Raw genomic sequence first — 26,888 nt, forward strand, 5'->3', positions numbered from 1 at the left:
AAGAAAGATTCCTATTTCCTTCCTTCTATCTATTGACTCCAGGTAGTTAAAGTAACAAAAATAGAAATAATCCCAATTCTTTAGGTCTCCCTTTAGTTGTCTTTCAAAGGCATCATCTATTAATGAGAAAAATGCTTTAAATAAGGCTCATGTCATGGTCTAGTTCTTTTTCAATTTAAAATTCAATTCTAGATTATTATAATTAGGCTAACTTAAGGCTGCTGTCTGTAATGAAACATACATTGAAAAACATTGCATAAGCCCAAATTATACTTGCATAAAAATACAGCAATTTTTGACAATGACTCTTCACAAAAATGTAATTCATCCAAACAACTAATATTAAATCAAAAGGCAAAATATTTTAAAGATTTTAAATAAGCACAAGATTTCAAGGAAAATATCAATAGTACCTAAAATAAACAGTAAAGCATCTCCTCTATTAAGCATTTAAACCCTGCATTATATAACTTCTTAGGTGATAGAGAATAAAAACTAGTAGTTTTGACCCTTAAATTCTCATTCTCACTCTCACTCACTTTGCTCTGATGCTGAAACGAAAATAGTGACCAAATGCTTTGATGGACAACTCATTACAATGAGAACTGAAGGCTTCCAAAACCAGACAAAGATTTTTTTCTGTATCTCCCAGATGCCAGGAAAGTAAGGGAAATATTTCAGTTTCCCACCCAAGAATGCACTTTATATCTGCACTTTAAAAAAATAAGTGCTTTAGAAATGAATGAGCTCAAGGTATAGTTTTTGAAAAGCAGAAAATGTTCCCAAGGCAGGGTGAAGAAAAAAAAATTACTGAGAAAATAAAAAGAAACAAGGGGGAAGAAATCTTTCAACAGAGTAGAAACTGTTAGTCTCTCTCTGTGTCCCTGAAAGGTTTTGATCCAACCCTATTTGTTATCCTAGAAAAGCTCTTCTGAAGAAAGGTCTCAGTGTAAGAACTGCTTGAAAGAAGCCAACCCCTTGGAAATAGGAACGGCTCGGCCATTTATTAATGTCAAATATGCTGCCTGCATGAATTAGTCAGCTTGTCTTTTGGAAGCCATACAGAAAAGTTCTCGTGCACCTGCCTCTTAGCACCCTGACACTTCTGACTTTAATGACAGCAGTAATGACCACCAGGAGATAAAATTTAAAAAAAAAAAAAAAAAGCTGAATATAACTACATTCTATCTTCTAAATAGCTGATTCACCAATTTTTAAAGACTTCTCACTGAAGTACCATCAGTGACTGCAGTACATAAAAGCTTGCTTGAATGTAAAAGTAAAAGCAAAACAGAGTCATTCTCTAAACTGGCAAAATGTAACCAAATTACCACAAAACTGACCTTAGGAACAAAGAGAAATGGAGCAGAAAAAGGCCAGATTTCTTACTGGCAGTACCACAGTGGCAAATATCCCAGAATGGAAAAAAGCCGCCAAATAGAAGAGAGAAAATTAAAGGACTTTCCAAAAGCAGCCAAGCCCAGTGTACATAGCATTCCCAACAGCTGGAGTGAGCTTCAGAAGCAACACACAGGTATAAGGTCCAGCCTTATTCTTTATTTACAGCACAGTTCAAAGTCATTAAATCAAGTACAAAAGAAATGGCTTTCATTTCCTGGATTGGCATCGGACATCCTTCCTACCAGCTGCAATTACATCATTTTTATCTATTTTCTGCTTTTCTTTTTTTCGGGGGGAGGGTTGGGGAGTGACAAATGGACCAAAGAGACTTAAACCTCAAAACCAAGAGAAAGCCCTGCTTGCAGAGAAACAAAGGAAGCGACTCTCCCTCTTGTGAAAGGCAGTCAGGAACTCTGCTCCAGTTATGAGGGCCATTGATGTGTAGGAAAGCTGTCACAAAGAGATTCTTCCTGGAGGTGGTGTGAAGATGGCGAGGACCCAGGATGTGGGAAGGCTGCTGTCACCACCATCACCCTCTTTTCTATCTCAACCTTCGCCCCACCAAATCTAAAGACAAACAAGGAAAAGTAATTACATGTAGAAAACCAAAGTGAATGGGAACATGGGTAGAATGAACGTAAAAGAAGTGAAAATGATCAAAACTGTTCAGTGCTTCTTTCTCAGACTGGCATAGAAATCTCTGATCCACTGCTTCATGTGTCTAACTTCCAAGGAGCGGGCTAATAGCACGGTCGTGGGATCAAAGGCATTTCTGGCTCGAAGATCTAGATGATGGGCCCCATCTGGGATGGTGATTGCAACCAAGGTGTCTGTGATATCCTTGGTTACTCCACCTCCTGACCAGGGGTCTAGTTCACCATTGCTAAGTGAGGGAAAGAAGAAAAAATAAGATTGTTAGTTTTTCATAGGTATACCCAGATAAGATAGGAGAAACCTATTATATCATAACATCTAAAATTACAAGTTCATAACCTGGGGGATTTGATCTGAGGATCTAATCTGTCATATAAAAAGCTGCTTCATGCTCAGGTTTTATAATATTTCTACAAACAGGTGCAAGAAACAGAATCAGAGAAGGCTGAAGGTGATGCTCCATGAAGCATCCCAGATTACACTAGGACTTGGAATTCAGAAGGCTGAATTTCAATCCCAGCTTCATCACTTAAAAGCTAGATGACACACAAACTACCAGACTCAGTTTCTTCATCTGTAAAATAGAGGTAATAAGGCCGACCTCCTAAGGTTGTTATAAAGGTTAAACCACATGGTAGATGTGGATGTACTGAATTAGCACAAGTGTAAGGCACAGATGAGTCCTTCAATTAATACTGGTTTCCTTCTTTTCTAGGACCTAACTACCAGACTGATTTAAAAAAACAATACAAAACAAAACAAACTCCCGTATTTAAAAAATGCTACTTATATCAGCTTTAAAAAAGAAAAACTGCTTTCTTTCTTTTTTTTTTTTTAAGATTTTATTTGAGAGAGAGAGAGAGCAGAAGAGAGAGTGTGCAGGAGAGAGAGGAGCAGAGAAAGAGGGAGAAGCAGGCTCCACACTAAGTAGGGAACCCAATGTGGGGCTCGACCCCAGGGAGAGGCAGAGGCTTAACTCACTGAGCCACCCAGGCACCCCCTTTTTTCTTTTTAAATAATACTTTCTCTTAATACTACTTTGGGAAATAGGATGATAGAACTTAAAAAAAAAAAAAATTCCTCTGGATCTAGAATCAGAAACTTTGGGCATTACTCAAAGATCTTCATTTTATATTAGCTTTTAAGTTAAAGAAATGGTATTTTATTAGTCTTGGCTGGTTCACACAACATTTTAGAATGATGTAAATAGGATCAGTCATTAACTGGCTATTTAGTTTGGCCGAGTAAAAACCCAATACTCCACTGATAGCATTTTTTTTTTAAAGATTTTATTTATTTATTTCATAGACAGAGATCACAAGTAATAGAGAGGCAGGCAGAGGGGTGGGGAAGCAGGCTCTCTGCTCAGGCTGAGCAGAGAGCCTGATGTGGGGCTCGATCCCAGGACCCTGGGATCATGACCTGAGCTGAAGGCAGAGGCTTTAACCCACTGAGCCACCCAGGTGCCCCCACTGATAGCATTCTTAACAATACTGTTAACAGCTTTGTTGAGATATAATTCCCCTATCATAGAAATCACCCATGTAAAATGTACAATTCAATGGTTTTTAATATGTTCAGAGTTTATAACCATCACCACAATAAATTTTAGAATATTTCACCACCTCAAAACAAAACCCATACTCATGGCAATCAATCTCTATTCTCCAACCCCATTCTCCTTCATTCTCAGTCCCAGACAACCACTAACCAACTTTCTACCCCTATAAATTTGCCTTTACAGGGGCGCCTGGGTGGCTCAGTGGGTTAAGCCTCTGCCTTCGGCTCGGGTCATGATCTCAGGGTCCTGGGATCGAGCCCCGCATCAGGCTTTCTACTGTGCGGGGACCCTATTTCTCCCTCTCTCTCTGCCTGCCTCTCTGCCTACTTGTGATCTCTCTGTCAAATAAATAAATAAAATCTTTAAAAAAATAATTTGCCTTTACATTTCATATAAGTGGAATTATTCAATATAGAGTACTTTGTGATTGACTTATTTCACTTTGGCATAATGTTTTCAAGTTTCATCTATGTTATAGCATGTATCAGTACATTATTCCTTTTTATTGCCAAATGATATTCCATTGTATGGATATATCACATTTTATTTTATTCAATCATCAGATGCACATTTGTTTTGTTTCCACTTTTTGGCTATTAGCAACAACATTGCTTCTATGAACATTTCGCATGGGTGCAGGCTTTCATTTCTCTTGGAATGGAATTTCTGGGATATATGGTGACTTAACCTTCTAATGCACTGTCAAACTTTTTCCAAAGTAGCTACACTGTCTTACATTCCCACTAGCAACATACTGTTTCAGGATTTCTTTTCCCCTAGTGCCTGTGGTTCTTGGTCATACCACTTCAAAGAATGAAGAGGTAGACCAGATAAACAGTGGTGGGCAGCAAAGTAAAGTTTACCGATAGTACAAAGCTCCCAAAGAGGGAAGGCACCTGAGAGGGTTGCCCTCAGAGTTTCTAAGTCCAGGCATTTTTATGAGATTTCTGGCAGGTTGTTTTAATCTGATTAACCCTCCATGCACCTGTCACCCAATGAGGTTTTTGTTCACGCACGCGTCTACCTGTCAGGTAGTTGTTCACGTGGGGAAAGGTGGAATGCTCCTTCCAGAGTGGTTCAAGCCTTGGGGATCAAGAGGGCTGCAGGTGACAATGCCCTAAGTTATGCTGGCCAGCCACAGGCCACCAGATCAAGCTCTTTGCTTAAATAACCCATAGGCTGTTGAGCTGTCCCTGGGGCCTGGCTTAGGACTCCGAAGGCCATTTCCTTCCTTTCTGCCACATACACGTGATAAGTCCTCCCAGTAGGAAGACTTAAAGCTGGGGCACTCAGTAAAGCTTAGAATAACAGGATGGGATCTTTTTCTTTTTAAGGATAGTTTCTTTTTTTTTTTAATTTTAAAAAAATGACAGAGTCTGGGTGGGGGAGGAAGACAAAAGGAGAGGGAGAAGCAGGCTCCCCACTGAGTAGGGAGCCCATTGTGGGGCTCTGATCCGAGAACCCTGAGATCATGACCTGAGCTGAAGGTAGATGCTTAACCAACTGAGCCACCCAGGTGCCCCCTAAAATATTTTGGCAGCGGCAGCATTTAAACCCACATCCCCAAAGAGACTGGAGCCTTAATCTAATGCCTTAGACTGCTCAGCCATGCTACCACCTGAGCACCCTGAACCAAGGGTAGTTTCCTCTTAGAATGGGCCCCCCCTCTTTCCCATGCCTGCCTTTCTTCTGACTACCCTCCATTAATAAAAGGGATTCAATTTCTCTATATTCTTGCCCATACTTATTATCTTTTTGATCATAGCCATCCTATGTGGGTGTGAAATGGAATCTCACTGTGGTTTTTATTTGAATCTCCCAAATGACTGACGATATTGAGCATTTTTTCATGTGCTGAATGGCCAGGTGTAAATCTTCTTCGAAAAAAATATTTATTCAGATGTTTGACAGTTTTTAAATTGAGTTATCATTTAAAATCTTTTGATCCATCTTTGAGTTAATTTTTTGTATGCTTATGAGATAGGGATCCAACATCTCCCTTTGGGTTGTGAATATCCTTTTTCCCCAGCATCACTTCTTGAAAAAAACTATTCTTTCCCCAACAAATTGTCTTGGCCTTTGTTGATAATCAATTAACCATACACATAACAAGGGCTGATTTCCAGACTATCAATTCACTTTGAAAGATCTGTATATGACTTTCTTTATGACAGTATATAATGTGTTGATTTTGGTAGCTTTATTCAAACAACGAACTATGAGTTCTTTTTCAAATTTGTTCTTCCTTGTTAAGATTGTTTTAGCTATTCTAGGTCTCCTATATTTTTATATGAATTTTAAAATCAGCCTGTCAATTTATGTGGAAAAGCCAGCTGAAATTTTGATAGAGATTGCACTGAATTTGTAGATCAATTTGTGGAATATTAACAGCTTACTGATATTACCTCTTCTACAAGAACATGGGATGCCTTCCCATTTATTTAGATCTTTAGTTTCTTCCAACAATGTTCTGTAGTTTTCAGTGTATAAGTCTTATACTTCTTTTGTTAAACTTATTTCTAAATATTTTATTCTTAATGCTATTGTAAATCAAATTGCTCCCTAGCATTATTAACTCCACACCTGCACAGAGTGGTTTCAAGTTTACCAAGGCTTTCACATTTGACTATTATAACAACTCTGTGAGGTGGGTTTAATTACAACTCTTTCATAGATGAGAAAACTAGTATCGAGGGGCACCGGGGCAGCTCAGTGGGTTAAGCCTCTACCTTCGGCTCAGGTTATGATCTCAGGGTCCTGGGACTGAGCCCTGCATCGGGCTCTCTGCTCGGCAAGGAGCCTGCTTCCCCCTCTCTCTTCCTGCCTCTCTGCCTATTGGTGATCTCTGTCTGTCAAATAAATAAATAAAATCTTTAAAAAAAAAAAAAAGAAAGAAAGAAAACTAGTATCTAGAGAAATTAAAAGACTTGCCCAAATCATTCAGCTAGAAATGGCAAATCTGAGATACAAACTCAGGCCTTGTAACCCCAGTCCAATGCTCAGTCTTATACTTCCCTGCATTTCATAGATATAGGTTGGAAATGAACAGCACATATCCTCTTGACTTCTGTGGTGCAGAGTAAGAAGAACATGAGCTTTGGGATTAGACATACCTGGGTTCCAATTCCAGGTCTGCTTCTCAGCTTCCTTATCTCATGGACATTTAGATTCCTCAAAATAAAATAAAGACTGAAATACCTGGATTTAAGAACCTGGAAACTATTAGATCACTTTCCCCTGGTAATGCACCTCTTGGTATATCTTTATCTACATATAATTTGATTTCACTTACAGAATATTTTTATGTGCATTCTGACATTTCTCTCAGTACATTTTGCTGATATTGTTACAAAGCCTGAAATAACAAATCTTTAGGGTCACATTATCAGATATATGAAATGATTCCTATAATCTACATAATCATTTTTTTCAAAGATTTTATTTATTTATTTGACAGAGATCACAAGTAGGCAGAGAGGCAGGCAGAGAGAGAGACAGGAGGAAGCAGGCTCCATGCTGAGCAGGGAGCCCGATGCGGAGCTTGATCCCAGGACCCCTGGGATCATGACCAGAGTTGAAGGCAGAGGCTTTAACCCACTGAGCCACCCAGGCGCCCCTACATAATCATTTCTAAAAGTCTCATCTTTAAGTACAAGCTATACACAGATGACTATCGAATAATATTTTTAGCGAGGACCTTTCCCCTAAACTTCAAAAGCAAAATTCAACTGCCTACTCAACATTTTCACAGAAATCTAATTAGACATCTCAAACTTACTAGATCCAAAACAGAGCTCTAAATAGTCCCTAACTGCAACCACCCCTCTCACTATCTTTCCAATCTTTGCTGAAGGCAACTCTATCTTTCTAGTGTTAGGCCAAAAAGTTTGATGTCATTTTTTAGCCTTCTCTTTCTTTCATGCCCAAGGGGTCAAGAATTCCTGTCAGTTATCTATTCAAAAATATATCTAGAATTTCAACACTTCTCACCACATCCACTGCCACCACTCTGACCCAAATCACCATTATCTCTAGCCTAAAGAGTGTTTTAACTGATCTTCCAGCTTTTACTTCTATCTCCCTGCTTAGAGCAGCCAATTTGATTTGGTTAAAACCTGAATTAGATTATGTCACTTCTCTGCCTGAAACACTGAGTTTTCCCATTTCACTCAAACTACAAGCCAAAATCTTTATTAGGATCCACAAGTCTCTACATGATCTGGACCCTCTGTGGTGTCTGATTTTCTCTCCTGCTACTCTCTCCCTCATTAGTTCCACTCTAGCCACACTGACCTCCTTACTGTATCTGGAACAGAACATGATAAGACATTTACTTCTCAAGTCCTTTACCCTTGTTTACTCCTCGGTTTAGAGTGTTCTTACCCCACCAAACCCATGGCTACCTTCTTCCACTAGATCATTTTTCAAAAGTTCCCCCTTGTGAGGTCTTCTTTGCTAACTCTCATCTAAAACTGCAAACTTTGGGGAGCCTAGCTGGTTCAGTTGGAAAAGCATGTGACTCTTAATCTTGGGGCCATGGGTTCGAGCCCCACATTCACTGTAGAGATTATTTAAGTAAATAAAAGAAATAAAATAAAATAAAACTGCAAACCTTTTCTCTCCTCCCGACATCTCATGGCCTCTCCCCTCATTTATTTTTCCTCCTTAGCACTTAGTTCCTTCTAACATATTTATAGGTACAATTTTCACTATCTCTCCAACTAGAACTCCATGAGGGAGTTTTGTTTATCACTATATCCACAGTGCCTAGAACCAGGCCTGCACATGGTAGGAGCCAAATACTTATTAAATGAATGGAGGAAAAAAGTAAGTGTATAGTTATCTGTGGCCTTGTACTAAATGCCCTACAAAGAGATCCATAAATATATGTATCCAAGTTCAGGAACAAGAAATCACTCCACATTTTTTACATGGGAAACCAGAGTTAATATAAGTGATTAATATAAATATAGGGAGACTGACCTTCACCTATGTGTAGTAGTGGCAAGAACAATTAACTAAGAAGATCTAAGTTTTATATCCTTACCAGCCCATGACCTTGGGTAAGTCATCTAACCTCTATGAACCTTAATTTCCACATGTATTACAAAGAAAAAAAAATTATTTTATTTTTTAAAGTTTTTTTTTTTTTTTTTTAAGAGAGGGAGAGAGAGGAAGAGAGAAAGCAGCAGGGAGGGTAGAGGGAGAGAGAGAATCTTCAGTGGACTCCCACCTCAGCCCGGAGGCCATGATGGGGCTCAATCCCTTGATCCACAAGATCATGACCTGAGTCAAAATCAAGAGTCAGACGCTTAACCAAATGAGCCACCCAGGCACACCCCACCCCCCGAATTTTTTTTAAAGAGAAGAAAATTCCTCTCCCTCACAGAGATACTGTGAGGTTCATATTATATAATAATATGACAGTAAGGTATAAACTATAAAATGTGTGGTATTATTATAATTATTATTATCATAGTCTGTAAGCATGAAAAGTGTTAATACTTCTGAGAGGTAAATGAGTCATGAAAAAGGATGTGAAAGCTTGTCTCATAGAACTCTGGCCAGAAAAGTAATGTGATCAACTTTTTCCAGGTAAATGACAAACTAAATGAGAAAATAAGCACTCAGGTACTCTGTGCGTGCGTGTGTGTGTGTGTATTTGAAATACAATTTTAAACTCCCTGTTCTAGGGGCACCTGGGTGGCTCAGTTGGTTTAGCGTCCGACTCTTGGTTTCAGCTCAGGTCATGATCTCATGGGTGGTGGGATCAAGACCATGGCACCTCAGGTCATGATCTCATGGGCGGTGGGATCGAGACCACCATGGGATCCATGCTCAGAAGAAAGCGTGCCAGAAGATTCTCTTTCTCTGCCCCTCCCCCAACTCATATGCTCACTCGGTCTCTCTCTTCCTTTCTCTCTCTCTCTTAAAGAAATAAATCTTTAAAAAATGAAGTCCCTGTTCTATTCTCACCACACTTCTCTTTAGAAACAAAATTAATTCAATTGCAACTTAGTAACATCATTCTTGAGGAAAAAATAAATCACTCCAAAAATGTAGATTTTTGATTTTGTTAAAAACAAAAAGGATAACTCACATGCAAAATAGCAGCCTTAGTTTTCAAATACCAGATAAATTCTTAAACTACACAGGAGTTAGATTCTCTTAAGTGAACAAATAGCCTTTATCATTATTCCAATTTGACAGGACCAACCCAGATAGGAAACTCTCCATTATTTGCAAAACAAAAAAGCCATCCCAACAGCCACATAATAAGCAAACTGCATTTGATTTAAAAGGTCATCTGAATCAGCCCAGTGGCTTAGCAACAGTGTTTGGAGTTGCTGAGAGACCTAAGATGCACATGGACTTGAATTTCTTGGTCCTAGACACATGAAAGCTAAACCAGCCGCTGGGACTTTTACCAAAAAAAAAAAAAAAAGAAAAGAAAAGAAAAAGAAAAAAAAGAAAGAAAGAAAGAAAAAAAATACTGGCTTTTATGAGAGCATCTAGATGCCTGGATAAAATTCCCAACAACAAGCTTCTAATCACTGGCAACAACTGATTTGCCTGAGAAATGATATTAAACTAACCAACTCCTCAGGGACTCCCTTTTGGATTTATATTTAAGTAACTGAGCATGACCACTGATAAGATAATTCCTTACCAGTTGGGGTTGGGGAAAAAATAAATCCTTCTAACAACTGTGGAATAAAAAAAAATTACTGAAATGAAACGATTAATGGCTACTACATATTAAGTCGCCATTCATTCAACAAATGTTTACTATGTACAATGCGTTCAACAGTGAGCAGACAAAATCTCTGCCCTCATGGTGCTTACTTCCATGACAATCTATTTACTCATTAAAGTATCCCTGTTTCGTAGTCATTATTTCTAACTTAAACAAATTGGCAATTTGCCGAAGGCTATACAGCTTAACTCAGTCTCCCTGACTTAAAGCCCAAGCTTTTAATTTAACTGACAAACCTCTGATCAGATAAATTCATACTGAACTTTTCATTCACAAAAGCAGTCACAAACTGATTTGTGTGAGATGACCTAAGGAGAGAGGCAGGGACATAAAGATACTTTCCACCTGGTTCCTTGAACATTTTCTTAGTCATCAACCAGAACCTTTTTCTAGCTGATACGACGAAGTAAACAGAACAAAGACACCTAAGGCTGTTTCTTTACTTTGAGAATGTGTTTTCTTCAGAAAAGCAGGAAAATTTTGAATTTTTTAAAACTTTAAAATTTTTACATTGGATTTCTCACACCTAACAGCATAAAGATTTCTTTTTAAAAGTAGACTTGCCACTGCAAAACAAAACAAAACAAAAACCTCAGTATCTTCACATAGTCCTGCTTTTAAACTTTCATATGTCTTGGAAGCCTTTCTAAGCTTTGTATTTCGTTCCTTGTTTTTATCAACACACACATTTCTTGGGCATCCAGTATGTGCCAGTCACCAGAGTATCAAAGGCACAGATATGATTAAGACAAAGTCTCTGCCACTGAGAAGTTTACAATCTCATGGGGCAGAAAGAAACACAAATAGGTAATTTCCACACAGAGTGTTAAATGATATCCACAGGCCTAGGGGAGCTAAAGGGTTGGGAGAAATCTAACCTCCTTGGAGGACTCAGGGAAGGTTTCTTGGAAGACGCCTGAGTCTTAAGAAAGGGAGAAAAAGAGGATGTGAAAGAACATGCAAAGACAAATAGTTCCCTGTGGCTACGACATTAAGTACAAGGCAGAGAGTGCATTTCCATTTATTCATTCAACAAATATTTTTTGAGCACATATATTTGTCAAATCTGGGCCAAATTATTTCCTTGGGTTAACACTTAAGTATCACACAACACAGCGCAGTGAGTGGTATTATTATTAGCATTTTACAGAAAAGTAGACTGAAGATCCAAGAGCTTAGTCATTTTATTTAAAACAGCTCATTTGACCTTTGCACAGTTCTGTTAGAAAGTCCCACCTAATACGCAGTTAAAAGTTTCTAACACTAAGCTATAATTCCCATCTCTTGGCTTCAGTTCTATTCTCCAAAATTTTCTCAAAAATCTGTCTCCTTCCCCAGTGATGATGATGGTTTTGATAGCCTAAGCAAAATAAAAGGGCAAACTGATATCCAAAATACTGATCTATTTTGGTTGAATCCAATAAAAAAGGACAATATATTTAACCAAAAGTCACATATTAAAACCTTGATATAAGGATTTAAAGACTCTACAATTCAACTTGAACTTCGGCTTTATAGGGTTAAAGCAAGGAAGGATGAGCTTAAAGTATCAGCATGCTACTGAAATCCATTTAAATACTATATGGAGATAAATTACCAAAGAAAAAAACAAGAAATTGACAAAGTATTTCCTCTTCTGAAGAACAAAAATGAACGTGGACACCCAAAGCATTGTGTTTAAGTCTTTTACAGTCCTTTAGGTCCTTTCATGTTTTCCTGATTTCACACACCCTGTTTGGCACAGTTTCCTTAAATAATCTATACTTAGATAGATTTATTTGCTCAACCATCACTTTATAAGGTTGAGTGGAAAAGTATAGTTTTGAAGAATCCTACTGAGAATAAGAAACACAATTTAAAAAAATTAAAAAGAAGAATCTTTACATTTTCCATTTAAGTGTTTCACCTTTTATTTGGGGCAGGTAACCTGTTGGGTTAGCAAACAGCATGAATCTAATAAGAAAGGCTCTTTTGCAAAGAGGGCAGTGCCACCAGCCTAAATCCAGAGAATGATCCTTCAGCTATTGGCCATGTCCAGAAGGCCAAATATGACTGTCATTTTAAAGAGCTTGTAAAAGAATGACATTTACAGTTTAAACAATGGCTCCACATTAAGAAGTATATACACTATCTCGCTACTATTTTCATGCAGATTTGGGGACTTTTTTTTTTAGTAATTGACTGTTATCTTAAAGCTGACAGCCTACTGTTCAAACCAAAATATGGAAATTTTAAAGTCACAATCAGATACACATAGGAGTCCACTCGATTATGTCTGACATGAGCCAATACCAAATACATCCATTCCTTCTAAAGAAGCAGTGTAACATAGAAGAACACACACCGGTTTTGTAGTCACAGGCCAACGTTGAAATCTGGCTTTATCACTTAGTTACTATGACAAAGCTAGACAAGGTTTGGCAAGTGACTGAACACAGTGACCTTCACTTTCCTCCTCAGTAAAAACGGGACTATAACAACTACTTCACAGAACTGTTGTGAGGATTCAATTAGGCAACTTATTTAAAGTGCCTCACTTAGTGCCTGAAACAGAACAGCGTAGGCACCCCAAAAGTGTTTGAATAAATACTAAAAACACCTTTATTAACAATTAGTAATAGTATCAACAGCAACACAAATTGAGAGCAGCAGATGATGCTTCATTTTGTGCTACCCTTTTTTTCAATAAAATATTTAAATGTCGTTGTTATTATTCTTTTTAAGCCTTTAACCATGTTGGTAATAGAGTATAAAATCATATCTCTTACACAGCATCCACTATCTTTCAATGAAAGACATGATGGATACCACTACTGCATTCTATATTGTTTACTGTCAGCATTTTTATTGTTCTATCTTCTCAGCTATTCTACAAACGTCTCCATCAACCAAAGTTTTTCTTTGCATCAGTAAAAACTCACCTAAAAATGATGTTCGTGTGTGAACTGATGTTTTTGCCTCCATACATAGTAATGATCCAGGCAGGCCTCGGTCTTACACTCCACTGTTTAAAACAGTCATCAGAAAATTCCCTTAAGTTCCATGCATGAGGTTCAAACATGTCATCAATACCATTAGTACAAAAAGGCATGATCATTTCTGTGCAGGCCTATAAAAGGAAACCAAAAGAGAATCCAGTAAGAAAATGAGGCACAGAGTTAAATAAATTACCCAAAGTCATACAGCGAATAGTAGCAAAGCTAGAACTTGAACTCAGGCAGTCTGGCTTCAGAGTACCCGCTCTTTTCCTCTGTTAAACCACCTTTTGTTATTCTTGGAAAGGGCCAGCTAAGAAGTTACAAAAGTTAGGGCTATATATTCTTCCTTTGTAAACTGCTTTCTTTCACATCTTTTATTATAATTAACCATCAAAACAACTCTGGAGAGCATGTATTATTATTAGTCTCATACAGATTAAGTAATGGAGGTTGAGAGAGAGTCAAGTTAGACTGCCCTTCTTTTCTGTATCCATAAAATGCTTCTTTATAGGACTTACCAAGATCTATTGTAATATAAGTATCTTTTTTCACTGAGCTATATTTGAAGAAGAGATCATGTACTATTTATCTCTGTGTGTTTGCAGCCTAGAATGCTGTCTGACATGCATAAGTACCCAGAATATATTTGGTGATGATTAAATATAGGAAGGAAGAACGAATGAATGAACGAACGAACTTATCCATGGTCTCACACTGTAAGATAATGGAGCCCAGATTTGGATCCAGGTCAGTGACAAAATCTTGTGAACTCTGTTACAGTACAACCATATTAGTGAAAAGTAAGTTCCACTTGAAGAAATGATACACGCTTACCTGATAGCTCCAACCCTGGATTCCCAGATTACTAGTTGTTGTCTCTGATATATTCAGGCAACTTGCCTGGCCTGAATAATTATAATAGACATTGAGAGCTTGGAAAATATTCTGCAGAAGCTGTGCATCAGATACACTGGGATTTTTCAAATACTGGCACACTACCTGTCATTTTAAAGAAATGTAAAGGAAGAAGAGTCAATATATTTATAAACTCATAATTTTTAATGAAAAAAGAATATGATTTTGATTTGTCTATAAAACAATCTTAAACATCTAATAGCACTGCTTGATAGTTTTCATCTCAAATATAATCCCATTCATAAATGAATAAACCATTAATTTCCAAGTATAAAATTTAAATTATTCCCTTAGATACAGAAATAAACCAAAGTCATTTGCCTGGTATGCAAAGTCCTCCACATCTACCACTGTAGGCTCATCCTTCCTTCCAATCTAGCAAAACCATTCCCATCACACCAGGCTCTTTCTTTCCTCTTTGCCTTTACTCACCCTGAAATACCCTTTTCCCACTCTCCCACTCCATTAATGTCTGGCAAACACCAATTCATTTTCTATATTTAGCTCAAGTATCACCTCCTCTTATAAGGCCATCATTAGCTATGGCCTCAAGTTGGGAAGAACTAAATCACCCGCTTTGTGCTTCTACTTATGCCCTGTACTTCCTGTTCTTCTACTTATGCCCTACAGCAGAGCCCCTATAACACTACACTGTACTCATGTAATTCCAGAACATCTCACTCAGCACTTAGCAAAGTATCTGACAACTAAATGCTAGCTGAATGAGTAAACACATTTTTATGAAACTACAAAATATATAAAATTTCTTATGGAAAAACTATACCAAGCTCCAACATCTGTGGTATGATAAGAAGCATTATTAGGCAGTAAACCAGCTTCCAAATATTCCTATCACTAGACTATAATCAGCATCTGAAATTCTAGTATTAAAAATCATAGACAAGGGGCGCCTGGGTGGCTCAGTGGGTAAAGCCTCTGCTTTTGGCTCAGGTCATGATCCCAGGATCCTGGGATCAAGCCCCACATCAGGCTCTCTGCTCAGCAGGGAGCCTGCTTCCCCCTCTCTCTCTGCCTGCCTCTCTGCCTACTTGTGATCTCTGTCTGTCAAATAAATAAATAAAATCTTTTTTAAAAAATCATAGACAATACTTGGGGTGAGGAGTAAAAGCATGAGTGACTAGACAGTGGCATGGGGAATTTTCAGGGGTAGGGAAATATTCCATATCTTCATAGAGGTCTGGGCTATACAACAAACAGTTCATCTGCAATTTGTGTAATTCACAGTACATAAATTTTATCTAAAAAAAAATCATAAATCCTGAAGTCTCATTGATGATGATACAGGTGAAGTGTTCAAAAGAAGTATACTGATATCTGCAACTTACTTCAAAATGCATTTAAAAAATAAAATGGAATGAAGGATAGAAGGATGGTTAGGCAAATATGTATGTGCGAAATCAAATACAGCAGAATACTTTTCTAGAATTTAGGCGTCATTTTTATAGGTGTTCACTGTCCAATTATTTTAATGTTTCTACATTTGTAATTCTTCACAATAAAATGTGGGGGAAAATCACAGGCAATGGAATCACAGCAAAAAAACAACCATAACTACTAATTACTGAGTTATAGGTTTACAACCATTATATCATATAGTCCTCAATCTTATCAGATATATTATCATTTACTATTTTATATAGAGAAACTGAATCTTAAACCACTTATTCGAGGTCACTCAGCTAGTAAATGTTAAGATCTAGATACAACCCCAGATCTCTCTAGTTATAAAATACACGTCTAATCCATTAAGCTACACAGCTTAGAAAGCATCCCTTGTAGAACCACAAATAGCCACAATGGCAAGGAAAACACACTCAGTAAGCTTTCATCTTCTATTAACACCTTGACATGAAGTCAGTGCTTTGGTCCTTTCTCATTTCATATGGAAAAAATGTATATAGCAGGCAAGTTCTGATTAAAAGAGAGAGGGACATCCAGAGAAGAAAGAGCCAAGAAAGAGTCTAGTTACTCTACTTCGGCGATAGGCTCTGGGCAGCAGAAGCCACAAGGCCTGGGCTGGGGATATGCACCCACTCAGGAGAGGAGGACACTGAGAAAGGAAGTGAACAACAAAAAGCAAACCTAGCCTCTAATCAGTTTTGCTTAGGACTAGTTTCCAGCAACACCTTTCTGATAAAAAGGGAATGTGAAAAGGCGGAAGAAATGAATCAGGGAAAATTCAATGTGTCTCCCCAAATGTATTCAGCAAAAAAATATTTTTGTGAAATGTTAAATGGTACTTTGTAAAAAAAAGGTCTCATAGTCAAATAATTTTAAGAACTGTTATAATGGCAAATGTGAACAGGATTCCTCAGGGCCTTTAACATGCTCAACTGCAATGTGGCTTTCCAAAAGGGAGATAGAGTGTGCACTATTCCCAATAAGTTTTGGAAATAACAAGTGAAAGAAAAGTCAGAAATTAAGATGTCCAAATAACTTGGACCTTGGACCAAATAATCTTAAAAAAGTAACAGTGATTAAGGAGGGCACGTGTTGTGATGAGCACTGGGTGTTATACACAACTAATGAATCATTGAATACTACATCAAAAACTACAGTGTACTGTATGTTGACTGAACATAATTAAAAAATTAAAAATTTAAAAATAGATTTAAAAACACTAACAGCAGGGTCATAAGAATGAGATAACACCCGAAAAGGTATACATAAAGAAACATAATTGAGCAAACCTATCAAGCCTAAAGGAATAAAAAATTGCAAGCTAAAGAGAAAAGGCAAAACAGTGTTTTACTATTCTGGTAACTTTCAATTATTCACTGGTAGGTAAAAAAATTTCTAACATTTGCATAGCACATTTCTCAGAACATGTTCTTTTAAGAAATATGCCAATCAGAAACAAGAAAATACGGAAATCAAGAACTAATCACAGAATTTGTTAAACTACTTATTGCCAACACTTGATCAGCATTCCTTCTTGACTGTGGACACTAACAGTGGACTTTGCTCGTTCCAAATGCAGCACAGAACTATGGAATGGACCTGTGGAATGCATAGAAGAGCATTAAGTTCAAGCATAGCTCAATAGATGAGGCAGGGTGACAATGTAGGCTGGGCAGGAGGAAAAGCGAGTACTGATGAGCAACAACAAACAAGTAGCCTAAAACTCGAAAAGAACAGTAGCAAGTTAAGTGTGACTCACATGCTGGCATCAGATTCCCTCTCAGAGCTAGAACACTGGCCCTCTGTCAGGCAAAGAAAAGGAGTACCCATGAATAGCGATCTCTGCCAATAGCAGTTACTGTCACTCCGTAAAAGACACAAGCATGGCTGGGGACTGGCACCAGCTGACAATACTTGGGTTTCGGCAGTCCAGTTACACAAAGAGAACATCCTGGTCAGAAACTTGGCATCTAATAGAAATTCCATGTCCAGATTAAGGCCACTCCTGGGTCCACTGTCCTCTCTGAGGTCAGGGCTCCTTTGGAGTACTGGGTCCAGTTCTGAGCACCACACTTTAAGGGCAATGACCAAAGGGGCAATCAGGATGGGGAGTTGAGGACAAGTTGAAGCAATCCTACAATTGCTCATTTGTATCATTCCCAATCTTTCACACTACAAAGGCTACAATAAATAAACCTGAGGCTAAATCTTTACATATATTCTTAATTGTTTTCTTGAGATAACTGATTCAAAGGAAGTAAACATTTTTTTTAAAGATTTTATTTATTTATCTGAGAGAGAGCAAGAGAGAGCAGGAGCAGTGGGGAGGGGAAGAGGGAGAGGTAGAAGCAGGCGTCCTGCTGAGCAGGGAGCCCTACATGGTGGGGCTCAAACCTAGGACCCTAGGATCATGACCTAAGCTGAAGGCAGATGCTTAACCAACTAAGCCACCCAGGTGCCCCAGGAAATAAACACTTTTAAGGCCTTTGCTACATCCTGTCAAGTTGCGTTACAGAAAGAAAGTACCAATTTATAATTCTACTGCTATACCAGATAACAGAAGGCCTAAAAAAATCACTTAAATTTTTCTTGTAAAATACTTACAAATTTACTAAGAGAATTTTATTATTTTACTGCTCCTAAAGTTCCTTTCTAGCTCAAAACTTCTGTAAGTCTAAGCATCATCCTCTAGCATAAAGAACACAATCTCTACATATCTCTATGTACTTTCTTAACAATTATGGTAGTAAAGAATGAAATTTAAAAAAAAAATACTGAAGTTATACTAGCAAAACCTCAGCACTATTTCCATGCTTAGTCAAAAGAAGACAATCATGGGGCGCCTGGGTGGCTCACTCAGTCAGTTAAGTGTCTGACTCTTGATTTCAGCTCATGTCATGATCTTGGGGTTGCAGGAATGAGCCCTGTGTTGGGCTCCACACTCAGCACAGAGTCTGCTTGTTCTTCTCCCTCTGCTCCTCTCCTCTACCCTGCTCATATAAGCACTCTGTCATTCTCTGTCTCTCTCTTCCTCTATTTCTTAAATAAATAAATAAAATTCAAAAACAAAACATAAACCAAAAAAAAAAGAATAAAAGGAGATAATCAGGGGCACCTGGGTGGCTCAGTGGGTTAAGCCTCTGCCTTCAGCTCAGGTCATGATCTCAGAGTCCTGGGATCCAGCCCTGCATCCGGTTCTCTGCTCAACAGGGACCCTGCTTCCCCCCTCTCTCTGCCTGCCTCTCTATTTGTGATCTCTCTCTCTGTCAAATATATACATAAAATCTTAAAAAAAAAAAGGAGATAATCATGTACTTTTATTAAAGATCCACAGGATGCACAAAACACTTATGTAAATGTTAAGTTGGAACTACATGAAACTGCCATGTTTATAAGTCAAAGGAGGTCAGCTATCAGCTTCTTTGGTTCAACCTCATCTAATACCCACTTCACCTTAAGCCTGGTAATTTGCAGTTATTAGCCAACTGACTGTTTACTTAGGGGCTATGATCTACTCAGACAACAAGGTAAGAGTCCCTACCAACCACTTTCACTCAGAATACTCCCTCACTCTGTACTATATTTTCTACTAATTTCATGGACACTATCAAATTAGCTTCTTCAAAACAATTTCTACATAAGGTATAGCATTTCTACTTATGCCATAAATTCACTGATAACGAGAACATCTGAGACTGAGGCTGCTAGTACAACTACCGAATATTCCTCGAGGTCAGGTACTTTCTCTACAATGGCCCAGGGTAAAACACAAGGCCATCCCCATATCACAGAGGAGAAAATAAGCTAGGAGAGGTCTGGCTACAGACATACAATCTTAGTAGTCTGAACCCAGACTCGGGCGACAAAGTCCTGGGATAACACTGTCCCTCTATTATTATGTAACAACAATAATAGTTACTATTATATAACTAGTATCACTTTAGTGCTTACTATACATGGGATTCTATTAAATTCCCATAATGACCTTAATAAGCATTACAAATACTATATCTCCACTTTGCCAATGAGGAAACTAAAGCACAGAGAGGCTAAGAAACTTGCCCAAAGTCATACAGCCAGGAAGTGGCAGAGCTGGAATTCAAACGGAAGACACACTCTGGAGCTTCCATCTGTAATAACCAACACTACACATACTCAACCTCAAAGTTTTAGTGTAAGAGAAAAATAACAACACAAACAGTGCCTAAATATACCTGTAGTCTCTTGCTTAATTTTTTAAGCAAATTTTTTTATTCTTAGATTATCTTTATATTTTTCTAAGTTTATCTGTCTTAGGTAAAAATGTTAATTAAAGGGATTCAATATAAAAATAAAATATATAATATATATTTTATATTTTATATTTTATAAATTTTATATTTATATAAAAATTGTACAACATTTTGGGGGCGCCTGGGTGGCTCAGTCAGTTAGGCGGCTGCCTTCGGCTCGGGTCATGATCCCAGGACCTTGGGCTCGACTCCATGTCAGGCTCCCTGCTCAGTGGGGAACCTGCTTCTCCCTCTCCCTCTGCCTGCTGCTCCCCCTACTTGTGCTCTCTCTGTAATAAATAAATAAAATCTTAAAAAAAAAATCACACAACTTCTTTATTATGCAACAAAGAAAACTGTAAAATAGTAATTAATATGAGGCTCAACAATCAACATACGAAATACTTAATTTACCTTCTATTTCCTAGAGCAAAAGTGAACGTACAGGGAAAAAAAGCTTAAAAAGAGCATTACACATCCATTTTAATTATGGCTTTAAAGAGTATAGAAACAGAACATTTCTATCTTAGTACCAAACTAATTAGCTCTGCACCCAAATATTTGGATTCTGCGCTTTGACCCCACATACACTAGAGAAAGTAAAGATAATGATTTGTTTAAAAGCTTTACATGTCCCCTTACCTATAAGGATAAGCATTTGAATAAGAGAAAGAAAAAGGGGGCAAAGAAATTTTTTTTAAAAGAAGGAAAAAAGATAGGTTGAAAAAAAAAAAAGACCAACCTCCTCTCAGAAAGTATGGTCCATCCACATTAGAGAAAGGATTAAGCAGATACATTCAGCTTTTCTAACAGATTTTCTTTCTCTAAGGTTTCAATACCCCTCTCACACTCACAGATAATCACATTAGTTTTGTCATTAAAAGCTCTCCTTTCATAGAATGCACCTAAACCGCTTAAACCACCCAGAGAGGTCGAATACATTATCAAACACCAAGACAAACGGAAGAAATTTTCCATTTTATGTCTTCTTATTTCACTCTATCTATCTGCATCCTCAGAAGGCTAAGCCAAGAGATGTGGTGAGTTATCAGCTAAAAACTTATTCAAAATAAACCACCTCTATAGTATCCTTAAACACTGCTCTTTAAGCTAAGAGGTCTAGTAGTTTTTATGCTGACAGAGCAGTCAAATGACAGAGAGGTTTTCTATTTCCCTTTTCTCTTCTTGTGTTCCCTCAGCCAAGTCCATGATTATTTCTGCATGAATGTTGCAGCTTCTGTTAACAGTAAACAAAAGCAAATGGAGTCCGAGTGTACAGAGCCCACAAACAAATTAAAAAGAACGATACTTGAGTTGACACAGAAAAGACATTCAATCACTGCCTATGGATCCTTCAGAACCATACAACGTCCAGGCAGAATTGGAAATCACCTACTTTTTTTCATAACCCAACTGTTACACATCATCTCACTATCCTAAGCCTGAGTTACAGACTTAGAAAAGGACGGCTGTTTGTCAGCCCTTTAAAAAGGAGGAAGTGTATCAGAGGGAGGAGGAGTCCTGGTTAAATGGAACTATCCAAGTGAAAGAGCGGTCCCCAACTGGGTAGTGTTCCTGGGATTAGTGGGTTGGGAGAACAGAGAGGAGGTCAAGAAAGGAGAAACAGAATGAACAGTGAAAGAAAGTGATATAAAGCTAAAGGTCTGGGAGGGAGACACGTAGTAGAAATACTCTGAAATCATATAGGATAAAACTGGAAACAGGGCAGTGGAAATTTCTCAAGCAGGGGGCAAAGAGAGATTTCTTTTGGTTGGTGTGCAGGCAAGAAACAGAGTCATAAATATATTATAAGCAATCAAGAATTCCTTAATATGCCAAAAGGATAAAACCGTAAGAAGTAACTGAAAAGAATGACAAGAAGTAGTCCTGAAGAAAAACAAAAGGTGATTGTCGGGCAAAGACGCAAGTTACCTTGTCTTAAAAATAAACTTTTATAATGTATATACACTAAAGATAAAAGGACTGTGCTAGATCAAAAACAGAATGCAAAATATCTCAGATACACTCCACTAACTTTGAGTGAATATTTAGGAGAAAGAAAGGATAGACATTTATTTACATTTAAAGATGCAACAGCAAAGTATCTCAAAAGGAACATTAAAGAAATGGGTAGAGAAGCAAAGATGGTGTTGCTTGTTCCAAATCATAAACAAATGAACACTAAAAAGCCGTATTCCTCTGGCTTTCTTCTAAATCAGGGGTTGGCATACTATAGCCCACATGCCAAATCCAGGCTACTGCCTGTTTTATAAATAAAGTATTTTTGTGACACAGTATTCCTCATTGTTTTATATTTGTCTATGGCTACTTTCTTGCTACAGCTGCAGAACGGAGTAACTGCAGCAGAAACCGAATGGCCCACAAAACATAAAATACTTACTATCTAGTTCTTTACAAATAAAGTTTGTCAACTTCTGTTTTAAATAACAAGGGAATTCCCCATATGGTTTTATCACCTGACAACTCATTTGTTCTTTAAGTGGGCATAAAAATGCAAACGTAATTATCACTTTGTAAAGAGAATATAGTTAAATCTGATAGTTGTCACAATGCAGCTAGTGATCCACCCAAAACTTCAGCCAAATCCTCTCCTCATGCAGTGCAATATGGTAGAAGATCAGAGGCTCTGAACAATGGTAGACCCAAGCTCAAATCCCACTTTCACCATCTTCACTGAGCTTAAATTTCCTCTTAATAAAACTCCATAAATTTCCTCTCCATTATACCTCTTTTTCCTATATTACGGGAATTAAATGGGATAGCATATATGAAAGTGTTCTGCAAACAGTAAAATAATATAGATAAGGCCAGTTAGATAAGGGACGCCTGGGTGGTGCAGTTGGTTAAGCCACCAACTCTTTGTTTGGGCTCAGGTGGTGATCTCAGGGTCATGAGATGAGCCCCACCTCAGGCTCTACATTCAGTATAGAGTCTGCTCAAGACTCTCTTTCCTGGGGCACCTGGCTGGCTCAGTCATGAAGTGTCTGCCTTCGGCTCAGGTCATGATCCCGGGGTCCTGGGATCGAGCCCCACATGGGGCTCCCTGAAAAGTGGGAAGCCTGCTTCTCCCTCTCCCACTCCCCCTGCTTGTGTTCCCTCTCTTGATGTGTCTCTCTCTGTCAAATAAATAAATAAAATCTTAAGAAGAAGACTTGTCTTTAACAACAACAACAAAATGACTCTTTTCTTCTCCCTCTACCTGTTGCTACATAATAAGATAAATAAATAAAAATAAATAAATAAATCTTAAAAAAAAAAAGGAAAGAAAGAAAAAAAGAAAAGTCAGGTAAGATGTCCAAGTGAGTAACCAGAAAGTGACAGAAGTCAGGATTTCTGCCCAGGTTAGTCAAACAGAGAGCCCCTTTGTCACTGGAGATTCCTTTAATGCTAAAAGTCACAGAAAGCACCAGTTTAAAAAACAAAACAAAATCCTGAGACTAATAATACACTATATGTTAATTAACTTGAATATAAATTAAAAAAAAAAAGAAAGATGCTTTCTAAAAACAAAAAGAGAGAGAGAGAGAGAGAGACAGAAGTTCATATTAAAAGTGATGAAAGGGGAACCTGGGTGGCTCAGTGGGTTAAAGCCTCTGCTTTCGGCTCAGGTCATGATCCCAGGGTCCTGGGATCGAGTCCCACATCGGGCTCTCTGCTCAACAGGGAGCCTGCTTCCTCCTCTCTCTCTTCCTGCCTCTCTGCCTACTTGTGATCTCTGTCTGTCAAATAAATAAATAAAATCTTAAAAAAAAAAAAAAGTGATGAAAGGACATTTTTCTGTTACCTTTATAGGCCAAGCAGGCAAAGGCTGTAAAAAGTCAGACTCATAAGGGTAGTCTACCATTGCCAGATTTATCCAGGTTTCAGAGAGCCAGGCTTTCAAATGCTGGACATCCTGAGCATTTGTTAATGCGGTACATAAGTCAAGGGCTTCAGAAAGCCAACGCAAGCCAGCACCTGAGAAGAGAACCACATTGCTGGGAATCTAAAAAGCACTATTTGACAGAACGCTTTACACAATACTCCAGAAAATTCAATCTTCTATACTATTTCTCCAAGAATGCTTTTTCAACATTCAATAAAATATTTTTAAGCATCTGGATAATCCCATGATAAACAGGTTGTATATCCTCATGGAGTTTGCCAGAAATTATATGAATTATTCCCTGTTTTAAAGATACGATTGAGGTAAGTAAATAAATAAACAAATGGAACACTAGAGAGAGCAATCAGTGTAAACCCCAACTAAGTAAAACAAATGGAAGTATCTGACATAGTGTCAAGCAAAAGACAGCAGACGCAAAACATACATACTGTGTTCCTGATTATACTGGATGATGAGTAAACTATTATACCATACCGATTATGATTTCCCTTGTGAAAATTCATCAAGTGATGTATTTTGATTTGTGTTATGTTTTTGTATGTTTTACATAAGTAAAAATGTTACTGAAAAACTGAGAAGTGTTGAAATTAACAAGTGAAAGGTAAAAAACTCTGTGATTCCATTCTATTAATTAAAACTTACCTGTTCTTGAGAATCGATTAATAGCATCCCAGGAGCTGCGGATGGTTTCTGAACAATTTGGACCACCTCTCTTAAAATCTTTAGTTACAATCTCCATAAATACACCACAAGGAACCAGATTACCAAAATGCCAAATGGGGGCGGAGGCTGCAAGAGCTCTAAATGGTGAGAAAAATAAGAAAAAAGAAAAGAAAAAAAATGCAACTTACCGAATTAAAGTTCTGAAATTGAAACTGATACTGAACAAAAATGGTGAGAAAAATTACAGTTGTTAATGAGATAGAAAGTAGAAATATCAGTACAACAGAACATGTTTTACCCAAAACAAATCTCTAAGTATGCCTTGACAATCATTAAGAAGTGCTCATGTCCAACATAAATGCATTTACCCAACCACTATATGAGGATATTTCATCCTGAACCAGGCTGCAAGCATGCCACCGTAAGAGCCCCCTATGGCAATGACAGGTTGATTTTTAGCTCCTGGGATTGTTTTTTTCAAGTGTTTGATTAACACTGCAAAATCAGCCAGAGCTTGTTCCGATGTCAGAAAATTCAAGTGTCTGGAATCCTAAAGAAAAGTAACAAAGAACAAATATAAATGTGCACATAATAGCAGCTTAGGCACAGCATAGATCCAAGAAAAAAGCCAGTCAGATAAGCTTTTCTCCAAACAGAATTTCTAAGCAATTGAGTTAAAATGCCCAGTCAACATAAGAGCAATGCTGACTTAAACAAATCATTAAAACAATGATTTTAAGTTTGTGGGACAAACATAATATATTTTGCATTCAAATGTAATTTCTATTAAATACGATTTTCCAAAGATCTTGTTGAGGTTGTAGAGTAACAGAAACAAACTCTAAGTAACTTTTAACAGCAAATGTGACAGAATACAATTTTCAGCTTAACAGACAATTGCTGTATTATAATTTTTATTTTAAAACTTGAAACATTTAAAATGGCTACCATACAGGCAAAGGTAGACCGAATCCTGTGAAAAACTGAAGTATCATCAATAAAAATAAATCTCACCCTCCCTAATAAGAAAGATAATTATTATGTCTGATATACCAACAATCGGAAATTACCGTTATAAATAATACAAAATTAGAGTTAAAAACAAAAACCAACAGAGCAACTATATTCAGGCATTAGAAAACCAGCAACACAAGAAATTGATCCCTGAGAGGATACTCAAAAAGTAAGTTCCATGATCATCTAATTCACTGCCTAGAGACAACTGCCTCACTTTAACATAGGGAAGTAGAGCTCAGAGTCCTGCTAAGCTGAGGAGGCTAATAAAGTATCTCCCTTTAAAAGATAAGGCTTCTCTTTGAACCTGTACTGGACTTAGTGACTTGGTTCTAACCAATAAAATGTGTCAGAAGCGATATGTGACTTCCAATGTTAACTCATAATAAGCACTGCAGTTTCCTTCCACCTTGCTCCATTGGATTATCGACTTTGAGGGAAGCCAGCTGCCTTGTCATGAGGCCACTGAACCAAGTCTTTGGAGAAAGGCAGGAACAGACAAATTGCAGCCTCTTGCTAACACCCAGCAACGTTTCATCACTCATGTGGATTCTCCTTATAGTGGAGAGGGTTCTCTGGCACCAGTCAAGCCTTCAGGTAATTGTTAGCACCAGCTGACATCTCAACCTCATGAGACCCCTTAAAAAAGAACCTCCTAGCTGAGCCACTTTTAATTTCTTACCCACTGAAGCACGAGACAATAAATGTTTATTGCTGTTTTAAATCACTAAGGTTTTTGTTTTTCTTTTTTTAAAGATTATTTATTTATTTATTTGGCAGAGATCACAAGTAGGCAGAGAGGCAGGCAGAGAGAAAGAGGGGGAAGTAGGCTCCCTGATGAGCAGAGAACCTGATGCGGGGCTCGATCCCAGGACCCTGAGATCATGACCTGAGCCGACGGCAGAGGCTCAACCCGCTGAGCCACCCAGGTGCTCCTAAATCACTAAGGTTTAAGGTAAACTGTTACATAGCAATAGGTAACTAGTACAGCTATATACCTATTAGGCTCACTTACTTGATCTTCATGCTTTGGTCTCACCACTCTGTTTGACTCCTTCCATCATTTGGCAAAGTCTGAAACCACATAGTTCCCCATCTTTCCTCTTTCCTATGTATGTCACCTACTCCTTTAGCCTTCCCCCTTATTCAAGATGTATACCTTCTGACCTCTTACCTCCTTCTTATTGTCTGTCACTAGTCTTTTACTTCCAGTTTTCATGGCATTAAGTATAGTTGAGTGCGATTTTTTTCTAATCCTTGCATAATATTTGTAATATTATCCCCCAAGCTACTGACAAATTCTGTGAGCACATGAAGAGAAAGAAGCATATCAAAGAAGAGCCCT

At 37.9% G+C, this 26,888-nt stretch overlaps 1 protein-coding gene across 3 annotated transcripts in view; it reads right to left on the reverse strand.

Annotated features, from left to right (window-relative positions):
- Window positions 1-1,538: 1,538 nt before the first annotated feature.
- The window catches only part of PRCP (prolylcarboxypeptidase), a 74,005-nt gene continuing 48,655 nt past the window's right edge, over window positions 1,539-26,888 (reverse strand). For all 3 annotated transcript variants that reach the window (XM_080816120.1, XM_080816121.1, XM_080816122.1), the window contains exons 5-10: window positions 24,898-25,079; window positions 24,509-24,666; window positions 23,765-23,937; window positions 14,186-14,350; window positions 13,295-13,482; window positions 1,539-2,284 (exon numbers count right to left, since the gene is read on the reverse strand). In XM_080816120.1, the coding sequence (XP_080672246.1) occupies window positions 2,068-2,284; window positions 13,295-13,482; window positions 14,186-14,350; window positions 23,765-23,937; window positions 24,509-24,666; window positions 24,898-25,079 (1,083 nt within the window). In that variant the 3' untranslated portion in view covers window positions 1,539-2,067. The remainder of the gene's footprint in view (window positions 2,285-13,294; window positions 13,483-14,185; window positions 14,351-23,764; window positions 23,938-24,508; window positions 24,667-24,897; window positions 25,080-26,888) is intronic.

Source organism: Martes martes, assembly GCF_963455335.1.
Source record: "Martes martes genome assembly, chromosome: 10".
Classification (NCBI taxonomy): Eukaryota; Metazoa; Chordata; class Mammalia; order Carnivora; family Mustelidae; genus Martes; species Martes martes.